General features: G+C 37.9%; 1 protein-coding gene across 1 annotated transcript; it reads right to left on the minus strand.

Moving 5' to 3' along the window:
• Positions 1 to 208: 208 nt before the first annotated feature.
• LOC128226219 (uncharacterized) lies at positions 209 to 8,809 on the minus strand. The gene is made up of 7 exons (XM_052936111.1): positions 8,720 to 8,809; positions 6,371 to 6,534; positions 5,770 to 5,847; positions 3,342 to 3,495; positions 3,074 to 3,221; positions 1,501 to 1,579; positions 209 to 418 (listed from the first exon to the last, which is right to left on the minus strand). Exons 1-7 carry the CDS (start codon positions 8,799 to 8,801, stop codon positions 209 to 211), a joined length of 915 nt encoding a protein of 304 aa, XP_052792071.1. The 5' UTR covers positions 8,802 to 8,809.
• Between the last annotated feature and the right edge of the window lie 16,599 nt (positions 8,810 to 25,408).

The raw sequence follows: 25,408 nt of genomic DNA on the forward strand, positions 1-25,408 counted from the left end.
TTAAAAGTGCTGGTATTTACCTTCGATGGATGAAAAAAGGCAACTGGCGCATTTTTAATATTTAGAGCATATTAATGTGTTAACAAGTGTCAATATGTAATACGATTAGAGATAAACACACAATATGTCAAAATTTTGATTGTTATGCAATTACAGGCTGTAAAGCTGCATTTGTAGGTTCACTGTTGTTGCAAGTAATATGCTGTTGTTAAGAGTAGTAACATCTTGTTTCTGATCGTGAGTTGATGCTAACAGAATTGTATTGATCAAAGCCGCGCTGTTGCTGTTTGACCTCTACACTAACCTGGGGTGGGAACACAACGTCAGCTATCTGCACAGCAAAGTCTTGCGGATAGGCCACTCCTTGGCGGTAATAAACGTTATCGTAATCTTTCAAAGATTGGTAGGCAGCGGTCATCTGGAAATATAAGGCTATATAATTAGGTTTTCTTGTACACGTTACCTGAATAAAAATTGCATGTAACTCGCCAACGTCTTGAGCCAGATTGGAGACTCAGATTCAGAACAGCATATTTCCATTCTATTGTAAAAGTGCTCTTAAAAGATCAATACTTTAATAACAAGAGATACAAGATATACGAATCTTTATTTAAAGTCGGCAATGTGTTAACAAGAAACATTATCTCAATGAGCTATTTTCCGACATGAATAACAAACATGCATAACATATCAAATAACAATAATAATGAGCTTGTGACCTTGGATATAAAAGTATATATGTTAAAATGAAAACATATTGGAGCATGCATACAAATACAAATAGGAAAGTAGGATTAGATCATCGTGAACAGTGGTACCACCAACACGTTTCCCCGGCTGTACGGCCAGTCTACACGCGCACGGTTCCACTAGTTGATATACCACTGTAAAATGGTTGTTTCAACAGTATTACTTAAAGGGTAATCATATTCATTGAAGTAGCAAATATACAAGGGAGTAGCAGCTTTGCACGTCGATGTGTAGTTTGTAAAAAACAAAAACAAAAAAAGCTTATAATTAATCTAGCATGATAGAAAAAAATACTTTGCAAGTATTGCTTAGAGGATGTATGACATGTATCATGTTATTTTGATATAACACATATCACTGTAAAAGAATGTTAATTGAAAAAATTGAAAAAGTAAAGTCGTAACACCTAAACAAAATACTTGCCGAAAGAAAAAAACAAGTAGTTGTATGTGTTCGACAGATGTTATATAAATTTGAACAATCATAATTAGATGTTAGCGCATGTAGTTTAATTTAATAAGTTGTTATTTTAGTCAAAGAAGTCCGCTGAAAATACATTTTCTGAATCTCAAACTCAGAAACAAGACGCTAGTAATTACGGGGACAGCATTCCCTTTACATGGATTAATTATTAAGCAAAATGTGAAAAAGGATCACGAAAAATTCCTTACGGTTTTTTAACGTGCCCTTTCTTCAAACTCTAATTAGCAACGTCTTTGTTTCGTATGTAAACACGTGACTTGTACCCACCTGATTGACCACTAAGGTCATATAGTCCCGTATGGATTCTGTAGCAGCAAAGTAGTCGTTTCCTTCGAAAGGTAGAAATCTGAAAGAAGCACTCGAAATTTAGCCCATGTTCTAACATGCATTATTAAAAACAGTTTCCTGGAAACTACATTTTTTCCACTAATGTTAAACAACTAGACGCTATAACATGGCTGCAGCTATTCCAAATAATGCTGATAACGTTAATAGAAATTATGCATTCACACTTATACGTAAAAAGGTAACAAAAACTTAATAACTTTCGAGATAAAGGCATGGTCATAATTGACGAGATAAAGACATAATAATAATTAGATAGATAAAGGCATGATGATAATTAACGAGATAAAGGCATGATCGTAATTGACGACATAAATTGAAGATATAAAGGCATGAACATAATTGATATGATAAATGCATGATCATAATTGACGAGATAAAGGCATGATTATAATTGAAGAGATAAAGGCATGATCATAATTGAAGAGATAAAGGCATGATCATAATTGACGGGGTAAACGCATGATCATAATTGACGGGATAAAGGCATGATCATGATTGACGGGATAAAGGCATGATCATAATTGACGACATAAAGGCATGATCAAAATTAACGAGATAAAGGCATGATCATAATTGACGGAATAAATGCATGATCATAATTGACGAGATAAATGCATGATCATAATTGATGAGATAAAGGCATGATCATAATTGACGAGAAAGATATGATCATAATTGTCGGGATAAAGGCATGATCATAATTGACGAAATACAGTTATGATCATGATTGACGAGATAAAGACATGATCATAATTAACGAGATAAAGGCAAGATTATAATTGACGAGATAAATGCATGATCATAATTAACGAGATAAAGGCACGGTCACAATTGACGAAATAGAGGCATGATCATAAATGACGAGATAAAGGCATGATCATAATTGACGAGAAAAGGCATGACCATAATTGACGAGATGAAGGCATGATCATAATTGACGAGAAAAGGCATGATCATAATTAACGAGATGAAGGCATGATCACAATTGACGAGACACAGGCATGATAATAACTGACGAGATACAGGCATGATCATAATTGACGAGATACAGGCATGATCATAATTTAAGAGATACAGGCATAATTATAATTTATGAGATGCAGACATGTTCAAAATTCGTAAGATTCAGACATGTCCATAATTGCAGTGTATCTTTCAGACAGTTAGCAATACTTTATTTGCTACGTTTCTTTCCCAGAATCATCCAAATACGTAAGGGTCATGTACATACATTGACAAACGCTCAAGGGTCATGTACATACATTGACAAACGCTCAAGGGCCATGTACATACATTGACAAACGCTCAAGGGTCATGTACATACATTGACAAACGCTCAAGGGTCATGTACATACATTGACAAACGCTCAAGGGCCATGTACATACATTGACAAACGCTCAAGGGTCATGTACATACATTGACAAACGCTCAAGGGTCATGTACATACATTGACAAACGCTCAAGCCATTCAAGTAAAACAGAATGGCTTACTTGTCAATAACTGCTTGATCCACGAAAAGTAGCAACTTTATAACATCAGCATTCGCTAATCCGTCACTAAGTGCCCGTTTTGATTTCAAAGTGTGGGACCCTTCTTTTAACATTGTTTCCGATTTGGGTCTTGGCGATTGCGTCTTTCCTGAATTATTTAATCATTGGTATAGTATTGCAATTATAACAACATATTATAATAAAAATACAAATATAGAGCCAATTTATTATATGATGAAAAATATAAATAACTTGTAAAAATGCATACCTTTTAATTTACGAAAACTTGGCGCAGAACTACTTTTTGTGTTGGGATTAGGTTCCTCTACCATTCTTAGTGCACCTTCGTTGGAATGAATCTCTAGCACCTTTCCATTCGCGCTGATAAATTCAGCCTCGTTTTCATTGCGAATGAGGGCATACTACAAAGTAAACATGCGTTTCAGAGAGTAAAATACTCAGTCAAGGTATTTATACAAGTACGTAGTTCATCTTACTGGGGCTTTAACTTAGGTAAAATAAATGTTCAGCCCGAGTATTTGATTTAAAACCAAACAGCATCTAGCATTTCAGCATTGACTGTTGTCGCGTACAATCCGGTTAATTGAACTTGATTAGAAAGAAAGGTGGTCCATATGCAATGGTGTTAATCTTTCTTTGCCTGGTAATGTATGTGCCGTTACCATTATCATTAGTCTTATAAGGATCAGTGTATTACTTTCCTTTTAAAACCAAACAGGAATGTTTTATATAAACCGTATTAACCACACACATTTGATATATGACCTATGGCCAGTTGTCCTGTTTCATATCCAAGGGTTATACAATTGCTAACGGCAAAATTACAATGGGCATAACGACGTCATTTATCTTAGATCTTGTGGCATTTTGGGAACACATTTTCTCCTTTTGCGAATATTCCATCAGCCGGTGGGGGCAAACTCCCCCTTGGTTTCAAAATGTTGTTTAAGTCACACTTGGGGGTGTGACGGGGTCAAGCCATAATGCAGCCAACAAAGGTCGCGGTCAAGCCTTTATATACTCAAAAACAACAACTACTACAAAATCATCAACAACAACAACATCAGTGGGCATACTCCCTTTTAATCCTGTTAACTCGGCGTATGATAGTTGCGCACCCGGCCATAAGTAATTCAATAAACTATGATAACGTTTTAAAAGCCGGAGCTAGGAGGTAGTGGGCGCTATGTTTAAACTTACTAGTATCTATTTTACAACAATTGTGAAACAAGTTATAACAACATTATATTAATCACGAGAGGGTGGTCTTGTGTTTTAGGGGAACCGGAGTACCAGGAGAAACCCACTTGTCCAACTTGGTGACCACAAACCTAACTCACATGCGCCGGGAATCAAAACCGGGTCGCACAGATGAGAAGCGAGTGCGCTAGCCACTGCACTAACCAGGCCACAATTTCTCAAAACTTCTTAAGTCTCTTATAACAGGATTAAGCTAAGCTCGCTCTTTTTGTTCAATAATTTGAATAACATTTAATTCCTTAAGAGCTTTTATACTTCAAATGAATTATCATTATGATTATCACAATAAATCATATAAATCATTTTTCGTTAATCAATATCAATTTAAGTATGTACTTTGACTAATTGAAATAAGGTACTTAAGCTTGTTACGCTTAAGAAGTTTCGAGAAATTGGGGCCGGACAACCAGTCGGACGTTTAAAATCGTTATATTGGCAATGCGGGGTTTGACTGGGAAGAGCAGGCAGACATGGATGTTAATGAGGGTCTCAATCAAGCCGAAACTGGTGTTTATATTTATAAAACAAATGCCATGAAAGGTTGGTGTCGTAGCTGTTGACAATATTTGGTACACATAGGGACATTGACAAGATGGCGAATTTGTCATTGGGCTGCGAAAGTGCAGTTCTTAAGGGCGTTATGAATATTTCATGAAATAAGTCAAGGACACCAGACCTTACAAACTTAGAACAAATAATCATAGATGTTCATGATAATGTGCTATCATCTATTCCAACAATTTAAACGCCGATTGACCATGTATTTTTTGTATTACTCCCTTCAAAGAAACACAAAAATATTTTTTAAAAATCAGTAACGAAATGCTGTGCTGATATAGGGAGGTATAGTTACATCTTAATTCGGTCTACTCAACACAAATATAAAAAAAACTGCAACAACAAACATGTCGCAATTGAAAATGCTAATCTAAATTGTTGTCAAATATCAAACAATCCAAATCCTATTAGAAACTTATCTTCGAAGCACAGTTTGGTTGAAGAAACAACTGCGTTGCATGTAAAACCACGGACCTATAAACCTTTTTTAATACTGATGAATTATGTGGCATTTGATAAAAACATACAGTAATGCACGGTCGTAAACTAACTGGATATTATCATTTTTAAAGTTTATCAGGAGCTCCTTTGTATCTTAAACATAACTATTAGATAAAGTTTTAAAGACTGATAAATAGTTTATACCTCTGAATTAAAAGCAATCTTAATTATGTCGACATTCCACATTTACTTGTCTTGAACATAATACAATTAAAACACTTGTCGCTGGCCAGTAATCACGACTGTCCATATTCATTGGGCATTTGGCTTATTCCAGTCTGGTAATCTAAACTATATCTTAAATTGTGTGAATATATTTGTTTGTTTTTATTTACTATTAAATAAATAACACTCACGTTTCGACAAGCTCCATCTTCACTACAATCTTCTCGGTAGATCATGGACTTGTCCTCTGAGAAATACACAGCCGACGCCTGAAAAATGGTATTGTACCTTTTGATGTTTATGTACATCTTCAAAAGGCTACTTGTCTTTTGTTTGGACATATGTTGTTTGAAGGTTTCATAGTTTTATCCTGTCACTTGAATCAAAGTCGACCTGACAGCAGGGTGCCTAATAAACTTTGCTGCGCTAGGTCAGTCGGTCACGTGACGGTCATGTGATTTCAGAACCGGTCAGTTGATCAAGTTTAAATGATTGCCAGTGAAGTGTATTATTGCAAACATTATTAAGATTCCCTAGGGAAAAGTCATTAACTTTTAACTGCTAAAATAAATTACTACGCGATCTACTTGCAGCGGTCTTAAACATACCGATTTTTGTGAGTATGATTTCGATAAAAATGGCCGAGGAGTTCCGAATGGACATGATGTTTCAGTTATGCCACAATGTGTGAAATAAAGGAAACACTCTTCGTTCTTGTTGTTTTCTCTACCTTCACATTGTCATGTAGCACAATTCACATTTAGACAGTTGAGTAAATCGCTAGGATGTTACCCTTGTGTTCACGTCCTTGACACGCCTGGTGTCAATATTTGCCTTCCGAAGGGTGACGGTGTTGGTAGGTTTCCCTTCCATTTCCACATTTACAGATATTTCCTCGGAGAAAGCCAGCCCATTGTTCAGCTCTTGATTCTTGACTCGTCCGGCTCGTATTTTGCCTGATGTATAAAACATATTCTTCTTATATAAGGTTTTGGTTCAAAAGGAGAAACACAATCTTTCTCGACGCCAAGCCGGTTTGGCCATGACCAAAATTGGTTGGTTTCGGTACGATATGTTAAGGAATCATTTAGTGTAAAGGTATTTAAATGTGAACTGGTATATGCATATTTTTTGTAATTTCATTTAAATTATGTATATTATGTATACACAAAACACGTCTAAATGTAACCAAAATACTCAAAAGAAGTTCGACATAACTTGAACATCGAGATAACAGAGTTCGACATAGCGAGTTTCGACAGTATTGTTATAATACCCAATTTAGTTTCAAAACGATCGATATATATATATGTTTGCGTTTGCGAACTGTTTTATGTATTTGCAAAATGAAAATTAATATACTTGTTTTGAATTAGAATATAATACATTCTTGATGGTAGTACATGTATTTGAAAGGACAAATGGCGGATTTTATCATGACGTTGTTATATGTGTTGTTTACATGCTTAAAATTATAGAACCATTGTTTTCACAAAAAAGTACGGGCTTAAATTTCAGCCTCGAAAACTTGCAAAATTCAAACAAATTCCACTCTTGTGTTGCTGTTCGTGAAACACCCCAATTTTTATTATGCATTCAGCTTCCATATAAATTTTGAATAAAAATAAGTTTATATCCTAAAATTATTATTTAAAAAAACATTTTAATTTCTCTCACTGCTTCCAAATTTTAGCCCGCAAATTGCGTTACGCTGGGATACAATTTCGCGTGCTTTTCAGAAAAACGAAATTTAACTGCCAGTTTATATTATTTTAAGACATAAAATAAAAATAAAATGTTTGTTTCCGTGTAGGATCGCTATATATTACATTTCGTGAACACAAAAAGGTAAATATTTCAACACTGCCTGCGCTTTTGGTAGTCTCTCCGTGAAATATATTACGATCTTACACTTACATTTCCATACTAACCTCCCCCCCCCCCCGAACAAAAATAAAATATAAAAAAACACATATGAAACGGGATCACATCAAAGCTACAGTATTTGGGTAGTCAAATATAATAACAAATATTTAAACACATGAATATATCCATGTGATTTAAAGCTGCACTCTCACAGATATACCGTTTTGACAATTTTTTTTTATTTTTTTGTCTTGGAAAGATCAAATTTTTGCGTAAATATCTGCAAACCTATGTTAAAAGATTGCTGACAAAAGATCAGATCGCAGATTTTCATATTTCCGTTCGAAAATTAATGTTTTATGGCTACTAACGGATAACGAAAAATGCATAAAACATCATTTTTTCAACATAAATTATACAGATATCGATCTAATTTTTTGTCAGCAGTCTTATATAACTGGTTTCCATGCATTTTTGCAAAAATTGGCTCGTTCCAAGACAAAAAAATAAAAAAAGTTGTCAAAACGTTCAATCTGTGAGAGTGCAGCTTTAAGACAAAACATGCATTATCCTCTTCTTTTTTATATTGCGCCGGCACAAGGATTCAATAGATGGTACCCTCGGTCTGCCGTATCAGCTGCATCACAGTGGACGCACACTTAAACAAGGTTAACGGAATTTGCCAACACTGCAGCAATAACTGTTAACTTTCTAATGATTCTAAATATGTTTTACAGGTTAATTGAAGATTCTTTTGAACAAAGAAATATGTTTTGTCTTAACTCTTCGCTATCAGATAAAAGGTTAATACGAAGCGTTGAGAGGTCTAATGCAACCAGTATTTATCAAATGATGATGATGATGATGATGATGATGATGATGATGATGATGATGATAATGATAATAATAATAAAAATAATAATAATAATAATAATAATAATAATAATAATAATAATAATAATAATAATAATAATAATAATAATAATGATAATAATATTAATAATAATAATAATAATAATAATAATAATAATAATAATAATAATAATAATAATAATATGCTACTACTACTACTACTACTGCTGCTGCTGCTGCTGCTGCTGCTGCTGATGATGATGATGATGATGAGGATGATGAGGATGATGATGATGATGAGGATGATGATGATGATGATGATGATGATGATGATGATGATGATGATGATGATGATGATGATGATGATGATGATGATGATGATCTATACGAAGTATTTTACAAATAAAAAGTAAGTGAACAAACCTTCAGACTTCCCCACAACTTTGGCTTCCAGTGAGTACAAAACTGACAATAAAATAACCCATATAAAACATTTGCAAAACATAGTTTCTAATATTTTATCAGGTTATCAAAACGATTAAACGAGTATGTGATGAGCGGTGGTTGATGGCCTCTTTTAAACCATTTCAAGATCAGCTCCTCCCTGCTCTGACGTCACGTACAAGTGACAACTATCCAGGTGGATGCACATACCAAATACTATGGTTGGTTTGGTAGCCTTGTGAATAAAAAAGGGTTGACAACGTGATTTAGAAAATGTACACGTTTTCACTTTCACCGTGAGAAAATTATAAATTAGAATTATTATGACTAAGCATATACCCATATAATAAAGTACAATATGGAAAAATTCAAACGATCAGCATTCTTAGCTAATGTGGTGATGAGATATATATCGGTGATATATCGACATTTATTTGCTTCAACTGACACAAAATTGTACACAAAAAGACATAACTATGTGAATTTAATAAAGATTCTCTTTAAACTATACGTAATTTAAACAACTAACGATCTGATGAAAATGGTTTATTTTTTTACTGCTTCTGCAATGTTTTATTTATTCTGGTTTAAATCAGTGTCAATGACGTGTGCAAAATACTTAAAACGAAAATATAGTCTGATTACCTTCATTACTTAATTTAAACTACATACAAAACTGACAAGTTGTAAAGGTAGCACTATAGATCTTTTTTATTATATTATATAATATAATAAAACATATATAATATATATATACATTGCCGTCCATGAAGAAGGTCTATATCGACTGTCTCCTTGTTTTCAGTTGACAGTCTCGGTCTCGGTAAACAGTGTTGCCTCGGTCACGGTCGACAGTGTTCCTTTGGTCACGGTCGACAGTGTTCCCTCGGTCTCTTTCGACGGTGTTCCCTCGGTCACGGTCGATTTGGTTCCCTCGGTCAAAATCGACAGTGTTCCCTTGGTCTCGGTCGACAGTTTTCCCTTGGTCTTGGAACACAGTGCACCCTTAGTTTCTATCGACAGCGTTCCCTTGGTCACGGTCGACAGAATTCCCTCGGTCACGGTCAACAGTGTTCCCTCGGTCACGTCGATAGTGTTCCCTTGGTCTCAATCGACAGTGTTCCTTGGTCTCTATTTAAAGTGTCCACTACTTCTCGATCGATCGACAGTGTTTCCTCGGTCTCGGTCGACGATGTTCCCTCGGTCACTGTCGACAGTGTTCCCTTGGACTCTGTCGACAATGTTCTCTTGGTCGTGGTCGAAGGTGTTACCTTGGTCTCGGTCGACAGTGTTCACTTTTTCGTGGTCGGCAGTGTTCCCTTGGTCACGGTCGAAAATGTAACCTTGATCTCGGTCGACCGTAAACCCTTGGTCACGCTCGACATTGTTCCCTTGGTAAAGAACGACAGTGCTCCCTTGGTTTCTATCGACAGTGTTCCCGTGGTGACGTTCGACAGTCATCCCTTGGTCCCTTGGTCTCAGTCGACAGTGTTTAATTGGTCACGGTCGACAGTGTTCCCTTGGTCTCTATCGACGGTGTTCCCTTGGTCTCCGTCGACAATGGTACCTTGGTCTTGGTCGACAGTGGTCCTTGGTCTTGGTCGACGGTGTTCCCTTGATTTCGGTCGACAGTGTTCCCTTGGTCTCTATCGAGAGTGTTTTCCTGGTCTCTATCGATGGTGTTCCCTTGGTCTCAGTCGACAGTGTTCCCTTGGTCTCTATCGACGGTGTTCCCTCGGTCTAGGTCGACTGTGGTCCCTTTGTGTTGGTCGACAGTGTCCTTGGTCTCAGTCGACAGTGTTCCCTTGGTCTCGGTCGACGGTGTTCCGTTGTTCTCGGTAGACAGTGTTCCCTCGGTCACGGTCGGCAATGTTCCCTCGGTCACGGTTGACAGTGTTACCTCGGTCACGGTAAACAGTGTTGCCTCTGACACGGTCAGCAGTGTTCCATTGATCACGGTCGACATTGTTCCCTCGGTCTATATCGACGATGTACCATCGGTCACGGTCGAAAGTGTTCCCTCGGTCTAAGTCGACAGTGTTTCCTTTGTATCTTTTTAAAGAGTCCCCATGTTATCGATCGACAGTATTCCCTTGGTCTCCGTCGACAGTCTTCCCTTAGTCTCGGTCGACAGTGCTCACTTAGTTTCTATCGACAGTGTTCACTTAGTCTCGGTCGACAGTGTTCCCTCGGTCACGGTCAGCAGTGTTCCTTCGGTCACGGTCGATAGTGTTCCCTTGGTCTCAGTTGACAGTGTTTCCTTGGTATTTATTTAAAGTGTACCCTTGTTCTCGATTGACAGTGTTCCCTTGGTCACGGTCGACATTGTTCCCTCGGTCTCGGTCGATAATGTTCCCTCGGTCATTGTCGACACTGTCCCCTTGGTCTCGTTCGACAGTTTTTCCTTGGACGTGGTCGACAGTTTACCCTTAGTTTCGGTCGACAGTGTTTCCTTGGTCGTGGTCAACATTGTTCCCTTGGTCACGGTCAACAGTGTTCCCTTCGTTAGTGTTGACAGTGTAAGCTTGGTCACGGTCCACAGTGCTCCCTTGGTTTCTATCGACAGTGTTCCTTTGATTTCGGTCGACATTGATTCTTTGGTCGCGATCGGCAATGTTACCTCGGTATCGGTCGACTGTTTTCCCTTGGTCACGGTCGACAATGTTCCCTTTGTCGAGGTCGACAGTATGCCCTTGGTCTCTATCGACGGTGGTCCCGTGGTCACGGTCGAAAATGTTTCCTTGATCTCGGTCGACCGTGTTATCTTGTTCACGCTCGACAGTGTTCCCATTATAAGGGTCGACAGTGCTCCCTTGGTTTCTATCGACAGTGTTCCCTTGGTCACGGTCGACAGTCCTCCCTTGGTTGCCATCGACAGTGTTCCCTTTGACTCTATCGAGATTGTTCCCCTGGTCTCGGTCGACAGTGCTCCCTTAGTTTCTATCGACGGTGTTACCTTGGTCTGTGTCGACAGAGGTCCCTTGGTCTGGGTCGACATTGTTCCTTGGTCTCAGTCGACAGTGTTCTCTTGTTCACTATGGGCAGTGTTCTCTTTGTCTGAGTCGGCAGTGTTCCCTTGGTCTCTATCGACAGTGTTCCGTTGGTCTCTATCGAGAGTGTTCTCTTGTCTCTATCGACAGAACTCCATTGGTTTCTGTCGATAGTGTTTCCTTTGTCTCGGTTGACAGTGTTTCCTTGGTCACGGTCGACAGTGTTCCCTTGGTCTGGGTCGACAGTGTTTCTTGGACTCAGTCGACTGCTGTCCCTTGATCTCGGTCGACGGCGTTCCCTTGGTCTCTTTGTCGGAGTCGACAGCGTTTCCTCGGTCTCGGTCGACAGTGTTCCCTTGGTCGCAGTCGACAGTGTTATCTCGGTCTCTGTCGACAGTGTTCCCTTGGTCGCAGTCGACAGCGTTTCCTCTGTCGACAGTGTTTCCTTGGTCGCAGTCGACAGTGTTATCTCGGTCTCGGTCGACAGTGTTCCCTTGGTCTCTATCGACAGTGTTCCCTCGATCTCGGTCGACAGTGTTCTCTCGGTTTCAGACGACAGTGTTCCCTTGGTCTCGGTCAACAGTGGTCCTTCAGTGGCGGTCGACAGTGTTCTCTCGGTTTCAGTCGACAGTGTTCCCTTGGTCTCGGTCGACAGTGTTTCCTCGGTTTCAGTCGTTAGTGTTCCCTTGCTCTCGGTCGGCAGTGTTTCATTGGTCACGGTCGACAGTGGTCCCATAGTCTCCATCGACAATGTTCTGTCGGTTTCAGTCGACAGTGTTCCCTTGGTCTCGGTCGACAGTACTCCCTTGGTCTATATGTTCCCTCGGACTTGGCAGACAATATTCTCTCGGTCACTATCGAGAGTGTTCCCTTGGTCTCGGCCGACTGTGTCCCCGGTGAACCAAATATATTTTATTATCTGCTTAGAAACAGTGAGTTAACATTTTGTTATTTTGTACTGTTTTGAAAAATATCGTTTTCTATTCCAAAATAAACGTCAATACAACTAGGGCGGGGACGTAAATTCAACGACGTTTTTTTCTGAAATGAAGTTACGTTCGCATACAATTTGGCGCGCTTTTCTGAAAAAAAAAATACAATGAAATGTCATTTAAATAGGCCTACACATTTCATACAAAAAGAAATTTGTTTCTTTAAGGGTAAAAATGCATGTATTTCACCTCGTTAACATCAAAAGTAAATCACTAAATGATTCCCTCGTGGCTATGCCACTCGTAATATATAGCTTTTGGTGATCACTCGGTGGAATTACGATCTTTCACTGAAACAAACAATATCTCTAAATACCACACCTTTTCGATTCGATTGTCAACCGTAATCACTATAACATCTTTACAGGCCATTAAAGCTTTTTTATAGCTAATTGATCTATTTGTTTGCTTTTATGATTTCAAAATTAAACAGTTTTTAAGGTGAGTAAACATCCGGGTTCGCATGAGGAAGAGAACGTCATACCCTCCTCCCTAATTGTAACAAACAATTCGGTTCATTGATTTCTATTTATCGCTATGTCAACCTCAGGTTGAATTTGATTACATCCGGATATAAGTGAAATATGTGATTTTAACGTTATGCTTATTCAATCTGAAAGTCGCTTTGAACATATATAATCTTTATTTCCACCCGTAAGTAATTTAACAATTATAGGAATGAACATAAATACAATTGAACAATACATTTGAAAGAAGTAAGGAAGACAAGTACAACAGTTTATATTAGCACTCGTTTAAAAAAGAACGAGCAAATTTCCCAGTTGTTCAAGGTTCTCATTTGGTTCATGGTAAATGTATTTGTAGTTCCAAGAAACAAATCAAGTTCAGAAAATAGAAATATCTTAACAATTAGCTAAGCGTTGTTTTTATCAGTTTTACATTGATAGCTGTAGAACAAACACATTTTTTAAGGATGCTTGAAAGTAGAAGTGCGCACATGAAAGAAAGGGCTTGCCGAAAAATGAAAAACAAGCAATTAAAGGTGCTTCTTCAATCAGACTCTACCATATACAATTCTCGAACTTTTAGAAGTAAGGAGTACATGGAAAGGAATTGATGTTGTTTCAATAATGTTAAATACGAATGTTTATGTATAGTTTAGTAATATTAAGTTAAATAAGAAAGCAATATGTACAATGAGAGAGATATTGACAATGGTAGATATAATTATTTTCAGAAGTATGAAGGTGAACCATCACTTCGAGGATATATACTTGTTATCGCCACATATTATAATAGGATGTAATACATCATGCATTTTAAGCAGTGTTTTTCATAAAGTAATTATGATTTAATAGACAGTTCTGTCTACGATTTTATGAATATATCACAAGATGCTGTTACCCAGCTTTTTAGATTATTCCGATCGACCGTACGTATTGTATCCTGAGATAACAAAAGTTTTAAAATGTCATCAGTAGCATGGCCTTGCGGTATTGATAGCATGTCTAGCAAATGTCGCCTGTCATGCATAAATGCAGTGCACTGCGTCAATGAATGTTTCACGATGTCATTACTGCGTTCACCACAATGTCGACACAAGGCGTCGTCGATAGACGGTCTTTTATTAGCGATAATGCGGACGAGCCACTGTGATTTATAGTAGCTCGTGACTATAGTTTGCACGATACGTTTCCATGTAGACTTAGGTGGGATGCACATCGTAGCTCTATACTCACGGAGGTAGTGTTCTAAACCATATTTTATTAGTATAGCATGTATGTCAGGTACTAATCCGCTTTGTGCTAGTTTTCCTTTTATGTAATATAGTTCAAGTCTATAATCAAATACTCTTCGTACGAGAGTGAGCGGTCCTAATGTACACAATTTGTGAAAAAATCCAAGTTTACGAACGTCTATTTTGGCAAGAATGGAAATCCATCCAAGCAGACACAGGACCATGTCAGTTCGCGAATGTGTGGGTAAGTTTTGGCACATTTTTGCTGATAGTCGTACAAAACGTTCTAGCTTTAGTATGTCAGTCATTGTTAGAGTTGACCATAATTCTGCACCATATAAGACTGTAGGGATAGTTATCTTTTCTATCAAACTGGACATAACTAGAGGATTAATGTCATAGGAGTTGTCCCGTATAGTCATTAGTGAAAACAGTGATGCTTGTTCTTTTCTTATTCTTGCGTTAACAGCATGGGAAACTTCATTGTTTTGTGAAGTGTAATACCGACATGTACTGTAGAATCCGTTGAATGTAGCAAGGTGTTGTTTATTTTTACAAAATCATGTTTCCTATTTGTCCTTTCAAATATCATAAATGCGCATTTACTTTCATTAAGTTCATAGTCCCAAGTGTTTGCATAGTTGGTGACTTGTTGTATCTGCGATTGGAGGGCGGCTTTGTTTGACGCTATTAATGTGAGGTCACCACCTAGCGTCGGATTTCCTGTTTTAAGAGTGCCGAAACATGAGCCTTGAGGAGAATCTTCAAGATCACATAGAAGTTTGTCTATAAAAAATAAATAGAGCCAAGTGGATAACATACCACCCTGACGCCCTGAAGAACCGGGAATGGCGCTGATGAAACTCCGTTCACGAGTGCGTAACTATGGATGTCCGTGTAGCAGCTAATGAGTGTTCGCAGTGTTGTCCCGCGTATTCCAAAGTTCATAAGTTTAATGAATAATGCGGGGTGAAGCACATTGTCGAAGGCACCGGAAGTGTCAAGCATTGCAACGTATGACTTTGATCCGTATTCATAGTTTGTTGCAATAGTTTCCTGTAGTATAAATGATGCTGTGACCCAAGTCCTTTTTGATATCCGTTTTGCTGTTTATTTGGGAATTGTTTGTTATGTACAGTCGACCAAAGTTTTAGGCGTTCATGAAGTATTCTTTCAAATAATTTGTAAATAATAGGTAGTAGCGTGATTGGTCTGTAGCTCTTACAAAACTTCTTTGGTTTGCTATTCTTGTGTATAGGTAAGCTTGTCGTGGAAATTCGTGTCATAGTTTAGAGTTTGTTTAGGAGTGAATACTTCTGCATAATAGTGTCAAAAAGCATTTGCAATTCCGTTTGGTTCTCGAAGTGTAATGTTGTGTTTGATTTCGTTTACTGATTCTTTTTGCGAATTCTGTTTTGAGCGAACCATTCGCCAAAATAGACGTATATCACAGGCGGCTGTTGTATTAATGTCATCATAGAAATGTACGTTACAGCTATTTATTGCATCTTTTTGTGTATTACTGAACTATCTTTTTGCTTGTTTATATTAGTTGTCATAAAAATATTCACCTTCTGATAGCTCCGTTATTTAGCCATTCCTTTCTTGCAATTCTTTGATTGCGGTGGTTCGTTTTGACGTCATAATTCCAGTACGGTTTAGCATGGGTATTAAACATACTGATGGGCAGTGCTTGAGATGCTCTTTTTATTAATTTTATTATGTGCTCATAAAGCAATTCAATGTCGTCGCTCTGTGGGATCAGTGAAACAGTATCTAGGCATATGAGGTAGGCGTGAAGTAGGTCTACGTAGTTGCAAATGTCAGTGTCTTTGCACTAATTCCAGACAACGAATGGTTCTTTAGTTTTCTCGAAGACTGAAAGCGGAATCTTCAGTTTTGTGAGAAGTGGGTGGTGGTCAGATACAACACAGCATGCGTCATCAATAACTTCGTGATGCTTTATAAGGTCTAGCTGCCACGCGCCTGTGATGACATAATCCAAGGTTTTCTATGTCGGTCTAAATGTGTATTTTATGTTTCCTGTAGTTGGAACACATTTTATATTGTTATTTGTTAGGAATTCATTAAGATAGTATGCTCTGAGGTTGGTTCTTTGAAAATTACCGGAAGTGACGTCGGCATTGAAAGAGGATGATGCAACAATAATAGAATTTTAATGTCGATTTTAAAATAAGTGTTGAAGAAACAAGTTCATGCTAATGTCTATGTATTGTAACTTGTCATTCCTCTTACAACAGAATATCGTTAACAATATGTTTTTGCAGTTTATTCGTTTTTAGGGGATATATTTATTTAGTCGCCTCAGGAAAATAATAAAATCAGTATGAAAATTTAGCCTTATCCAGGCTGTCAGTCTACTGGGCTGCTGACTTCACGCTGCTAGGCTGTCAGTCTGCTGGGCTGCTGACTTCAAGCTGCTAGGCTGCCAATCAGCTGGGCTGCTGACTTCACGCTGCCAGGCTGTCAGTCTGCTGGGCTGCTGACTTCACGCTGCTAGGCTGCCAGTCTGCTGGGCTGCTGACTTCACGCTGTCAGGCTGTCAGTCTGCTGTGCTGCTGACTTCACGCTGCTAGGCTGTCACTCTGCTGGGCTGCTGACTTCACGCAGCTAGGCTGTCAGTCTACTGGGCTGCTGACTTCACGCTGCTGGGCTGCTGGGCTGCCAACTTCAGGAACATCGTATCAAACCCTCGACGAACATTGTAAAGTTTTTTTCTTCAATATGCTGTCTTGATTTGGCAGATCTTTTGGTTAGATATTATTTTCTAGTTTTTGTACGTCTGTTTTCAGTAGAAAAACATAGGTATTGTTACAGCCTCGTAGCGGTTCTTGTTAGTACCGTGCAAAAACTGAAATGTTAAGGCCGGTCAGATGTAACGATTGGTACACATGATGCCAGAGACAATGCGCGCATGTTCAAAGAAGTCCACAACTGTGACTTGATTTGTGAGTTATGGCCCTTCTTCGACTAAAAGTTTAAAATAGGAGAGCGTTGAAGTTTTGCTCTTTTCCATAATATTCCAACTCATTTGGGCAAAGTTAATAGTTCGTTATAATGTCCTCATTAAAACTATATCTACGTAAACTTTAGTTGTTTACCGAAATCATATATCGTAGGTTCTTCATTTTGTAAGTCAAACAGATGGAAGAGTATCTATATATACGAGGCGATTTACGTTATACATTATTGTTCACCCGTGCTTGACGATTTACTCAAACTTTTTAAAGGTTATTTAAGTTTAGAAAACAGCTTATACTATTCTCAAAAATACTGGATTATTGATAGGATAGGTACAATGTTATCATAAATATCGAACCAATACTATTTGGAACACGATATAGCTTACTGCGTTTCAGGTCATGACGTCATTGACAATTTGAATATCATATATATATCACGCCTCCAACATAAATGACGCAACACCATTGGTCCAGGACTGGTCAGGCGGTGACCCCATATTTTTCCATATTGGGACATCAAATTTATATTGTAACAAAATGGCGTCTATCTTCCGATTCTAATGAATTATAATTCCGATGAATACATGAAACATTTAAACACGTAAACAGGTTGTCGGCGTGATATATACGTTACGGGGTTAGTGGGTGACCCGATATATGATATACGGGGCGCATAAACCATATTCGGGTTCAAGCTTTGCTCTTACCCGATATGGTTTCCTTTGCGCCGTAGATCCCATATTCGCTCGAACCCGAATATGGTTACCTTTGCCTCGTATATCCCATATCGGGTCACCTACTAACTCCGTAGCTTATAACATAATGTAAAAAACAACACATTAAAATGTTCTGTTCTTTAATAGTATACACTTAAAAAACTGTAACTCTTACATGATCAATACTTTAGTTACTCTCCACCCGTCTATGAACAAGAGTGTCGCGAAGCGGAGCAAGGATTGCCCGTGATCAGCAATGCGAAACGAGCTCTTTTTTCCATGTCAATTAAAAGCAAAGAACAAATATTGTTCACATCTCAGATAAGTAGATACAAATATTTGGTTATGCTGGAAATCCTTAATGTTGCCCATGGGCACAGATAAAAAGTACCCAAGTTTAGAGAAAACTATATTAAAAATACAGTTTTACTAAAAAAATTAATTGAAGTGTGAGAAAAGGCATCTACTATGGCCGCTCGTGAAAGAGAGAATCATCCAAACACTCACACAGGGTGCTCTATGAAAACTCAGGAAACCTCGTTTCCACAAAACACCCTACGATTGGTTGAGATGAACCTATATTACACTCTCAGCCGTAAAAGATACTTATAATATTATCTGCTTGTGAATGCGAATCATCTGACATTAGAGTAAGTCGGTTTAGAATTATTGATCAGAAACCTTTTTTTGTTTGATAAGCACTACTGCTTGCAAATAAAATTAGCACTCGTTAATCATTTCAAAGAAGCAAGTTTTGCAATGCAGTTTCGCATTAAAGAGATTGTCAAATTGTACGACCACTATGGCCACCTCGGGCAGTCAGTCTCAACTCTTCAATGAGTTTCGTTGGTCACCGAGCGTTTCTCGCAAGCTTCATTTAAAGCTTCGATTGAATTGGCCGTTCGAAATTAAACCAATGCCAACTGTAAATGTATGGACGCAGTGAGGAGGTTTCATGAGCCCGCCTATTTAGTTGCATTTTTAATGTGATACGTAAAAGAATACAAAAAAACGGCAGCATTCCAAATCGCTGACGACGGTAGTGCTTTTTTGATGAGTGAAGTCGATAAAGAGGCCATTGATGCTGCACTTAGATTGGAAAAGACTTAGTGGTTTTGGAGCGGGGTAAAAAACCAAGCCAATTCAAGTCTTCGATACCTTGAAATACTACTCATTTATAGTAATGTTTCTGCGACTTCGATATGCAACCGTTTGGCCCCTTCATCAGTATACATGTAGTTTAAACACTTTCGTTTACAACTTGTCGACCATGTGTGTGTCTTTTTACTGGTGAAGAAATTTGAACTTTGACATAAAATCAATAGGTGTCATTTCCTGCTCATGACCAACTATCCGGTGAACTGTGTGGACCCTGCGTGTGACAGTGTTTAAATAATTAACCAAATACAATTTTTTCGTTTTAGATCACGTTAAAATTAACTTTAATCAAAAGAGTGTGAGATCCACTTGTCATCACTATTATCTTGTGAAAATTTGGACCCAACGCTTACAGTATTTATATTATAGATACTGTTCGGGAACAAAGGGCCAGCCGGGTGGACGGACCGATATAAACAGCATACCATAATACGTTTCGTCCTACTGACGAGCGGTCTTTATGAAGAAGTAATCTTCATATATTTTCATGAAATCGCTATTTTTTTCAAATAACTTTAGACAAGTTAGTTGGTTAAACATCAAAATAAGTTTCCTTTGACATTGAAACCAATTGTTTATCGGTCGATAACTCTTTAGCAATAACACTTTTAAGGCAGTACTGCCTGAATACTTGTACCATAAATTAGCATTATATAATTATGTATTATTTTGCAATTAACAGAAAGCAATGAACACAGACATGGTTACAACGCTTCATTGGGTCGTTTATGGGGCGTATTTTATTCAACTAACTATATACATCATTCATTTTTTAAATGACTTTCACGTCTCATTCTGTGTATTCAAATTACTGAAAAACAAATCCACTCAACACATGCTGTCAAAGAGAACACTCAAAAATGAATATAATCTCAATCATATTCAAGATGTTTCTGTACAAACACATTGGTACATAGATAAAAGTTTAAACCCCAATGACAAATGCAACAGACGTGACCTGAACTGTTTTTATGAGGGATTCAATACACCGATGTTAAATGTACAAATGAAGAACGTTATTTTCGTTTCATGCAAACATTAAGTGGGAAAAAAGTTTCAGTGCAAACAAAATGGCGGATTTGTTAGGAAAAGTACCGACTCTGGTACCAAATTTTGCCTTGTAAGTGAAAGTTTGAAAACATGTTTGCTGCCAGTATGTGGCGAAAACCATATTCTTCGATCGACATTAAAATACTTGGACTAATCACATTCAAACAATTTCCACACTTCTGATTATAAAAATCAAAAACACATATAATTATGTTGGCTAGAAAAACAGACAATTATATAATACAAAGTTGTTGAAATCGCCAATAATTATTATTGTAATATGCTATCGTTTAAAATAGAAATTAGGGTTTTGGTTAATTTTATATACTAGTGATATACAACAGCTGATACGTTCTTAAGCAAACACAACTCGAATTTTGCTAAACAAACATCTGCATTCTCTCGAAACAGAAATAATCCGGGATCCGGTAGGATTTACATTAATAATAGAGGGCATGCAGATGATAATACCCGCTTTTCAACATCAACGTTTACCCAACTACTAAAGTACTATGAGTATTGACATCACATACCAAACTGAAATACTCGTAATTATAAGCGATTTCCAGAACTAAAAGAAGTATCCTAAAGGATAAATCAATATGCCGAAGTTTGTTTGCATTTACACCAAAATGTGTATAATGTGCATGCAAAATCAGGGAGGTGTATGTGTGTTTGGTTTGTGGTCACCAAGCCGGACAAGTGGGTTTCCTCCGGGTTCTCCGGTTTCCCCCACAACACAAGACCACACTCTCGCGTAAAATCGTGCCAACGAGAGTGATTAATATAATGTTGTAATAACTTGGTTCACAATCGTTGTAAAATAAATATGTTTAAACTAAAACAGGAATATATACATATGCAAACACAGTTACAACATGCACAGAAATTCCATGTTTGCCGTGAAATTACGAAAAGTTGTGGATTTAATCAACATGTTTATTTGTTAAGATTGCATTTTAACCCACAATCTATTCAATAATATTTTTATCTTTAAAGTTATGAAACCAAACTAAGATGCCGATCGAACAATATGTATTTACTGGACGCACATTTATTTCCGTTTTTTTTTAAGAAAAAGTCCATTTACACGGCGAATGTTGGTACTGAGCTCGGTACTTTTCCTTACAAATCCGCGATTTTGTTTGCACTGAAACAATTTTCTGACTTAATGTTTGCATAAAACAAAATTACATCCTCCTCCCTGGTTAAGTGGAGTCGAAAAAAATAGTTTGTATTTTCAATTGATTATATCAACAATCATTGCCGTTTTATCCTCCAACGGTATGCAAAACCTCTCTGTCTGTTTATACGGAAATACCTTATTCTAGCCGAAAGTGCATTTTACACTTACACTTAAAGGGGTAACAATTGCAGAAATAAAACATAAATTTGTATCACATCTCTTAAGTTTTTCGTATTTTTCCAATTCGAAAATCACTAGGTTTGTCTACCCCTTAATACCAGTAAAATAAAAAATAATAATAATTAATAATAAATAATAATAAAATTTTAATATTAGTCATTTCCCACAAACGTTTGCATTGTGTAAGGCCCTTAACAGATGATTTGCTGAAACACGAATGACCTACGTTAACGTCATTAAGTACTTGACATTGGGGTTTGTTATGTCTGATTTGGCTTAAAACCCCATTTCACTCCGAATTTTACCGACCTGTCACGGAAATTGACGGACGCCATCCGAACACAATGGCGTCTGGCCAATCAAATGCTTATAAGACCATGTCTAGAAACGTCCCAAAAATACCTACTACTGTAAATAAACTTATGTAATAGAACTTTGAACCTGTATAATTTTTACCACAAATTGCTTGGTCGGCTGTAAAAGTCGATTTGAAACAGGATTAGAGTTGACATTTCGTCGACTTTCGTGTAAAGATATAAACCTTTGCAGAGCATGGTTTTTACGTGCTGAATTGTCAGAAAACAAAGAGAAAAATGTGAGGTTGAAACATGAAACATGTCGTGAATTAGTAGAGTCATTTTGTGACAAATAAGGGCCAATATTTATGCGAAAACCAATAGAAACAAGCTCAGCAGCAAAATGTTTAAACATAAACCCGAAACCGGGTTAATGGCAAACATACCACAAATTGCAACAGAATATCTGAGAAGTGTTCATTACTCATAAAAGTGTCATCTAAAGCCCAAAAAAGTCCTAAGGAATCCAACTGGTGGAAAGTAAATTAAAAAAAAAAAAATTTTAACCCTACCTTGGTACCACTTTTTGTTACTTTATAATGGGATATTTAGCAACTTTCTAACAATATATTTATAGCTAAACACACATTTGCATAGGGAGATCAGGCTTTAGTAGTGACCATTGTCTTTAGATAAGACCTCTAGATGACTTACATCCACGTATAAGCCTGACATATTTACTTCCATAGTGCATGCACTTATTTTCAACACAAATTATCATGCATAACGATAAGAAGTCGTTTATTCATAAATACCTATTTTAAAGAGACATCAATATAATTCTTTATAATAGGTCAACATAAATTGTTTAGATGTCCGACATTGTCTGGTTGCTCAGTCACTGTTTCATGATCGTCAAGTTCATCGTTATCACATTCAGCCTCTTGAAATGAATAAGCACACCCTGATACATACAGCATAAAACTCAATGTTAATATGTTTCTTGCATGTGCACCTCAGGCTTCTGCAATCTGTCTTGTCAGCTGCATCTGATGACCTGCAGGAGTTCCTGTGGAGCTGGTGGTAAGTCTGTTTGGACAGGGAAAAGTATCCCGTCACTCGTTTACCATCCGCAGTCCCTTCCACTGGTGCATCTGGTAGTACACACGGAGGTAGGTGGTCGGCTCTGTGGCTGTACATGAGAAATGCTAGTAGCCACCTCCTAACAAAAACGGTTTAACCGTAGAAAGTTGAGTCCCCAGGCTTCTCATTGTACAAACACACCAAAGCATTCTGTCCTGCTACCTCAACATCTGTTGTGGATGCTGACGGTGTACCAAACACTGTAGCTTGCTCACGGAAGTAATAACTGGTTATGAATTTCTTGAGGGCGGCGTCTTTACCAATGCCATACAGGCGGGATGTCGTGTCACAACCACTGGTCGCATGCATGAAGAGGATGTGAATGCACACTCTGGCATCCAGCTGCTGCTTGAGAACTTTGATGTTCCACACACGTGGATCTTTCGTGCTCTTCTTTGGCTCAGGTTCGAAGAAGAAGAGGTCGAGGGAATCGAGGTTGGCATGGTAGATGAGGACTATGCGCAGATCTGTTTCATCACCAATGAGAACAATGTTTGTTGTGGTTGCAGATTCCATTGTTAACTGTACTATGAGGAGATCAGCATCAACTTTGGCATAAAATGTCCGACTGGTTTTCTTCTTCAGGTGACAACTGAGTACCGGTATGTTGATGAACTGTTGCTTGTTTGTGTTTTTTACGATGAACTCATCTTTCTATATTGTAACAGACATGTCCTCATCAAAAGTCACAGTTGGACCAGTCATTCCAACTGCTCGTCTCTGGTTAGTCATGTCCTTCGTGGATGTGCCCTCATAGCCATCAAACACAACAACTGCCTCTCCATATTTCCTTACTCAGTGAACAACCTGCATTTGTAATTGTATGTTGATCCACGAGTCCATGGGATGCGCTGAACAAGAGTGCTCTACCATACAGCACTTACTGAACTTGGCCTGTAATCTCTGGAAGGTCAGGTGTGAGGAGGCCCCATGTATCATCTGCTAGCACTAGTTTATGTGGCTGTCGAAGCAGCAGTTAGGTGTCAAACAGTGCTGGTGGGTGATTGCACAGCTCATATTTGAACAATGATACCAGATCTCGTGAGTCGCTGGAAAATAGGTCGAGGATCCACCTGTACTGCTTCGCCACCAATCGTCACTGCGGATTGAGTGCTTAAGGTGGTTGCCTTATCCTTCTATTGAATGTGTACTCGTCAGTGGCTTGTCCATCCATCCTAGCCAAGATGATGTTTCCGATGGTCCTCGCTTTGTCAACATGTACAGTAATTTGTTCATGGACCCCAGTCTAGACACTACTACGCAAGCTTAGATTTCGGACTATAAAAAAATAAATAGTATGTGTGCCCTTCATGTCACGTGCTTGTCTTGCTTCTGTCATGTGTTTGTTCTGCTCACCAGTGGTGTAGTTTACTACTGTTAGCTCGTGCATGGCATTGTTGACTTCAGCCCAAGCCGGCATAGCGAGGAACCATGTTACACGCTGCTGCCCTGTCATCTCTCGCCCCCTTGTGAGGGCAAAACTAGTCTTCATACTCCTCAACCGCACCTGCTCGATGATAAGATTTACTGAGAGGCCAGCCCATAGGCGATGAATTCTTCTGACCACATGATTTCACTCTTCAAATCTCTGGTAGACATCTGGATGTTCCACCTGAAGCTTGCACATTGCTGCACAAAGATCCGAGTAGATTTCTATACACAAACATGATTATTCATACAGTAACTGTTGTGTATCAGTTAACGAAAATGTCTTTTGCCCGTTTTAAGTTTATTTTCCGAATTATTAGTTGAGTTGCCAGGTACTGTCATAATCCAAAATGACAATTTTGTGAATGCTGCAATTTAAATCTTGAAAAATTCAGGAGGTAGTTATCCTAAAGAACCATATTAGTTGCAAATTAAAATACAAATCAACCAACAATTTAATTAAATTTTACAAAAAATAAGGCAACTATTAAAAATTGCATCCGAAAAGTATACGAATATAAGGACACAAAAAACAATGTGTTGTAATCTATCTTTTCAAACATAACAATGACAAGAGCTAGAAACATATTGTAAGAACAGTTTAAAGCATAAAATACAAAAGTTACGATGAACTTAAATTGCTGCCTATTAAGAGTGCTATGAAAAAAATAATTCTTGTGCTAATAATATTAAATAAGCCAGACAATTGTCAAAGAAGGAGCTGACCGGGAAAATAAAACCGGGACATGCACTGTACTGCACCAAATATCCAATATCTCATATTCATAAATTTCTGGAAGATTGTTGATAGTATAGGAAAATGCCATCACCGATTTCCGTTCTTTT

The sequence above is a fragment of the Mya arenaria genome, chromosome 3, assembly GCF_026914265.1.
Source record: "Mya arenaria isolate MELC-2E11 chromosome 3, ASM2691426v1".
Classification (NCBI taxonomy): domain Eukaryota; kingdom Metazoa; phylum Mollusca; class Bivalvia; order Myida; family Myidae; genus Mya; species Mya arenaria.

Bases quoted from the DNA above. Each gene is read 5' to 3' on its own strand.
- LOC128226219 (XM_052936111.1), bottom strand. From the start codon at position 8,801: ATGTTTTGCAAATGTTTTATATGGGTTATTTTATTGTCAGTTTTGTAC. The intron at 3,222-3,341 runs GTATGCATTTTT...TAAATAATTCAG, and splicing joins AAGTTTTCGTAAATTAAAAG to GAAAGACGCAATCGCCAAGA. The intron at 1,580-3,073 runs GTAAGCCATTCT...TGCTTCTTTCAG, and splicing joins GATCAAGCAGTTATTGACAA to ATTTCTACCTTTCGAAGGAA.